The sequence below is a fragment of the Penaeus japonicus genome, unplaced genomic scaffold (genome assembly GCF_977035675.1).
Source record: "Penaeus japonicus unplaced genomic scaffold, GWHDUDI00000001_assembly GWHDUDI00000013, whole genome shotgun sequence".
Classification (NCBI taxonomy): Eukaryota; Metazoa; Arthropoda; class Malacostraca; order Decapoda; family Penaeidae; genus Penaeus; species Penaeus japonicus.
The window spans coordinates 30,880,552-30,885,551 of NW_028234415.1; the positions used below are offsets into that span (position 1 = coordinate 30,880,552).

A 5,000-nucleotide genomic window follows, 5' to 3' on the forward strand; every position below is an offset into this window, starting at 1 on the left:
TCCACTTCATTATCTTCTTCTCTTCTTCTTCTTTTCCTTCCTCTTCTTCTTCTTTTCTGTATTGTGTTTCTTCTTCTTCGTCTCCTTCTTCTAAAGCGAATAAAATTAGTACTGATGACAACTATTTCTTCTTCTCTAATATCATTATAACTGTTTTTATCATATATTTGTTTTCTATATCTACTACGAGCTGTTGCACTTGCATTGATGTTATGGACTAGTATATCGATTGTTATGATTATAGTAATAATAATGATTATGATTTCAAAAAGGATGAAAATAATAATGAAAGTAATTGTAATAGTAATAATTGTAACAATGATAATAATGATAATGATTATAATGATAATAAAGATAATGATTATAATGATAATAAGGATTATAAAATGATATATAATAGTAATGATAATGATAATAATGATTATAGTAATAATGATAAAAATAATAATAATATTAATAATAAAATAATAATAATAATAATAATAATAATAATAATGATAATAATAATGATAATAATAATGATAATAATAATGATAATAATAACAATAATGATGATAATAATAATTACAATTATTATGATAATCATAATGATCGTAATGATAATAATGAAAATAGCAATAGTAGTAGTAGCAGTAGTGCCAATAGCAATGACCCTTCGAAGCAACAGCGCCCCTGATGGCCCTCTGGCTCCGTCCTGCAGGCTTCACCAAGTACCTGATGAGTGACGAGTGCGACCTGTTCGACCCCGCCCACCGCCAGGTCTGCCAGGACATGAGTCAGCCCCTGGGACACTACTTCATCTCCACCAGCCATAACACTTACCTTCTCGAGGACCAGCTCAAGGGCCCCTCCAGCGTGGACGGATACATACGGGTCCTCACGTGCGGCTGCCGCTGTGTCAAAGGTCAGGGAGGATGTGTGTGTGTGTGAGGGGGGGGGGTGTCTGGTGGTGTTTGTATGTGTATGTGTGTATTTGTAAATATATATATGTATATGTATATATATATATATGTGTGTGTGTGTGTGTGTGTGTGTGTGTGTGTATGTGTGTGTGTGTGTGTATGTGTGTGTGCGTGTGTGTGTGTGTGTGTGTTTGTGTATGTGTGTGTGTGTGTGTGTGTGTGTGTGTGTGTGTGTGTGTGTGTGTGTGTGTGTGTGTGTGTGTGTGTGTGTGTGTGTGTGTGTGTGTGTGTGTGTGTGTGTGTGTGTTTCCTCTCTCCTTCTCCTCTCCAGCCCCAGAGCATCTCAAGTTGCACATGAGCAGGCCAGGTAATCTCGAGACATCACTCACGGCGGGATCCCATCACTGAGATTATCTTGGCCGCAGATCAGGAAGCGGACCAAACGTCTGATAATAAATGCATTTCCTCAGGATTTCCTTGGGCGTTTCACGGAGACTGATGAGGCCTCGCGAGCTCCTTTGTTGACAGGCTTCGTATTGGGACGAGTGGCTGGCCGCGAATGGGAGGAATGGGCACTCTTTGCATCATCATTTTTATCCCTTCTAGTTGTTGTAATAGTAATGAGACCATTGTTATTATTCTTAATAGTATTGGTATTGTTATTATTATCATTATTGATATCACTATTACTGTTATCATTATCATTATTATTATTATCATTATCAGTATCAGTATTATTATCACTATTGTTATCATTACTCTTCAAGTCATTCTTCTTCTTAAATCACGATCATCTCCACTATTGCTGCTAATGTCATCATCACTCCAATCATGCTTGGTATCATCACAATCATTGTCACCATCATAATCCTCAGTATCATCACAATCATCATCACCGTTGTCATTATCATCATGAACATCATCACTATCATTAAAGACAGTTGTAGAGAAAGCTCTGACCCACAAATGTCTTCAAAATGGAGAATGTACACAATTAGGTAACAGTGAGCCTATTCGTTAATTTGGTTGCTTGGTTGAGCTTGTATAGTTACTGTATTTTCCTGGTGGTTTTATGAACTGGACGTGTTTTTTCCTGCTGACTTGGCTAAGTGCATGATCAGCTGGTTTGTTGCATGATTCGTCTTCTGTTTGTTTGTTTGGTTGCTTGTGTTTTGTCAACCGAATGGGAATTTGGCTGATTCGTTACTCTTGTTTTTAGAGAATAGTCAAGGTAGTTCATTTTGGTTGATTAGATGAACCCGAAATATGATATGATATACTTTATAGGTAATTCTCTCCACCAATGTCTCTTTCTCTCTCTCTCTATATATATATATATCTATCTATCTATCTATCTCTCCCTCCCTCTCTCTCTCTCTCTGCCTCTGTCTTCCTCTCTCTCTCTCTCTCCCTCTCATACAAACACACACAATACACATACACGTACCTGTCTGTCTGCCCGTCTGTCTGTGCATCCGCTGACGTAGTAAATTCCCCATTTTTTACGATTCCTTGTGTCCACATGCATGCTACCCACGAGAAGGCAGGCGCGCATCTCCTTTCCTTTCGCCTGATGTTGATCCAGATTCATGATAGCGCATGATTCCGAGGAGCCTGTTTGCTTATCTTGGTGGAAAACTAGCTCGGGCCTCGTGTCCTTGCTCTTGTATATTGGGGTTTGGGAATGGACTTGCTGGTTGACTTCTTTTTTTCTTTTTTTTTTTTCTTTTTTTTTTAATTGGGTTTGTTGACTTTTGGTTCATTTGGTGTTTGTCAGCTCGGAGGCTATCGAGTGTTTATATATTTTTTCGTAGTGATTTTTACTTGTTTTCGTTTCTGTTTTTTGTGATTTACATGAAATAAGGATATGATATAATCATAGGGTAAGAATAACGGGGAATATGCAACGTTTTATTTTGATTCAAGAAACAGTTACTTCGCACAGTAAATGGTATAAAAAGATATCTAGACAATGAATAATGCGTTTTCCTTCTTTTTCAAATCAAATCATTCCTCCCGCTGATCACCTGTAAAGGATTAGACCTGGCAATTAGACCCGTCGCTTAATTACCTAATTAATCTACTTATCTGTCTCTCTCCTCGGTTATTTACTTCCCTGCAGCCATCCAACTCCTCTCCCTCCTTCTCCTTCGATTTCTCCTCTTTCTTCTCCCTTCCACTCCCTTCATTCCTCTCTCTCCCTCTCTACTCTCCCTTCTTCCCTTGCGCCCTCCCCACCCACTCCCCTCTCATGCCAATAGCTTTCACATCTCTACAACTTTCGCAGCAGCTCACGTGAAGCTACCTCAGGCAACAACTTAATAACTAACAGAATTCTCTCTCTCTCTCACTCCTCCTCTCTATCTATCTATCTATCTATCCATCTATCTATCTATCCTTCTTCCTCCCTTTCTCCGTATCCCTCTCCTTTCTCATCTCCTTCTTCCTCACCTTCTCTCTCTCTCTCTCTCTCTCTCTCTCTCTCTCTCTCTCTCTCTCTCTCTCTCTCTCTCTCTCTCTCTCTCTCTCTCTCTCTCTCTCTCTCTCTCTCTCTCTCTCTCTTTCTCATTTCCATATAAATGTAAATATCGCAGAGTCACTCTCAATTTCTGAAATAATACGGACTAGAGTGAGAGAGCGCGCTTAGGCCAAACGAGGAACAAGGAAGGAGTAAATAAGAGGGGGAGGGAGAGGAATAGACGAAAGTGAAACTCATCGAAAAAGGGCCTAAGAAGAAAAACTGATAAAAGTGAAAGAAGGAGAAAACATTAGGAGAGGGGATATAACGCGAGTGAAGTTAAATGGAGAGAGGCAGGTGAAGAGAGAAAGGAGAATTGGATATGGCGAGGACGGTAAAATAGGTGGAGCAAGAAGTGGAAGAAAGAGGAAGAAGGAGAGGCCGGAAAAGAAGTAACACAGAGGCAGATCAACGACAAGACGAAAGAGAAAACGAAAATAAGAACACCAAAAATAATTATGAAAACAAAAGGTAAAAGGATTTAAAAAAACACACGCAGAAGACAAAGGGAAAGAAAGAGGGGAAAGAAGGCCTGGGAGGAGGAACCGTGCAGACGTAATGAGAAAGTGAAATATTCACCGAACACGAACCGGCGCCATGTTGGATCCCAGGCAGAGATTTCGCTATTGTTCCCGTCTTGGTGCAACAACAGCAATGCAACAGCAACAGCAACACGACAACAGCAACAGTGACGCTGGAAAGAGAGATAACGATTTTAGGCGAAGAGAAAGGGTTTGAGCTGAAAGCATGCAATAGAGAGACAAACAGCCCTAGTTAGGTCATGATATTGTTTCCACGTGTGCTCGTTGTGTTCCCTATAAAAGTAAGAGGATGTTGCATGAAGCCTGAATACAGTTGCAATTTGTGTGACTATGCACTACTGCTTCTGCTACTGGACTGCTTCTTCTACTGCGATTACTGCTGCTATTCTGCAACTACTTCTACTACTACCATAACTATCTATCACCATCACAGTTACAACTACTTCAATAACAAAAGCACCAACACCAACTGCAAAAACAACAACACTGCCACTTCCTACAACAACACTAGCACCTCCAGCAATAACAGCAAGACTTGCAACGAGACCAACATCTCTAACACTTACAACAACAGCACTTCAAAAGAAAAAGAAAAGGAAAACACGCAGATGGAATCGAAGAAGCAGCACCAGTAAGTTTTTCCTCTTAATATGATTACGACCACCAACTTGTGACGAGATTAGATTACTCGGGGTGAGAATTGCCGAAATCTGCGTCCGGCCCTTCCTGTTTTCCAATAAAAGCCGCCTGTTTTGCTGTCTTGCGCCTCCTCTGGGCTGGCTTGTTTAGTTTCCGCTCGCGAGCTGGAATTAAATCAGGAGGGACTTTGTTTCTGGTTTGGTTTGGTTTCGGTGTCTCTGGGATTTAGTTTGGGTGTGTATGCATATGTGTTTATTTATGCATATGTATATGTATATATATATATATATATATATATATATATATATATATATATATATTAATATCAATATATATATATGTGTGTGTGTGTGTGTGTGTGTGTGTGTGTGTGTGTGAGTGTGTGTGTGTGTGTGTGTG

General features: G+C 39.8%; 1 protein-coding gene across 2 annotated transcripts in view; it reads left to right on the forward strand.

The window, feature by feature from the left end:
* Nucleotides 1-700: 700 nt before the first annotated feature.
* LOC122259273 (inactive phospholipase C-like protein 1) overlaps nt 701-5,000 on the forward strand; it is a gene marked incomplete at its 5' end in the record, with an annotated part of 47,004 nt that continues 42,704 nt past the window's right edge. For both annotated transcript variants that reach the window (XM_086543412.1, XM_086543411.1), the window contains 1 exon segment: nt 701-904. In XM_086543412.1, the coding sequence (XP_086399538.1) occupies nt 701-904 (204 nt within the window).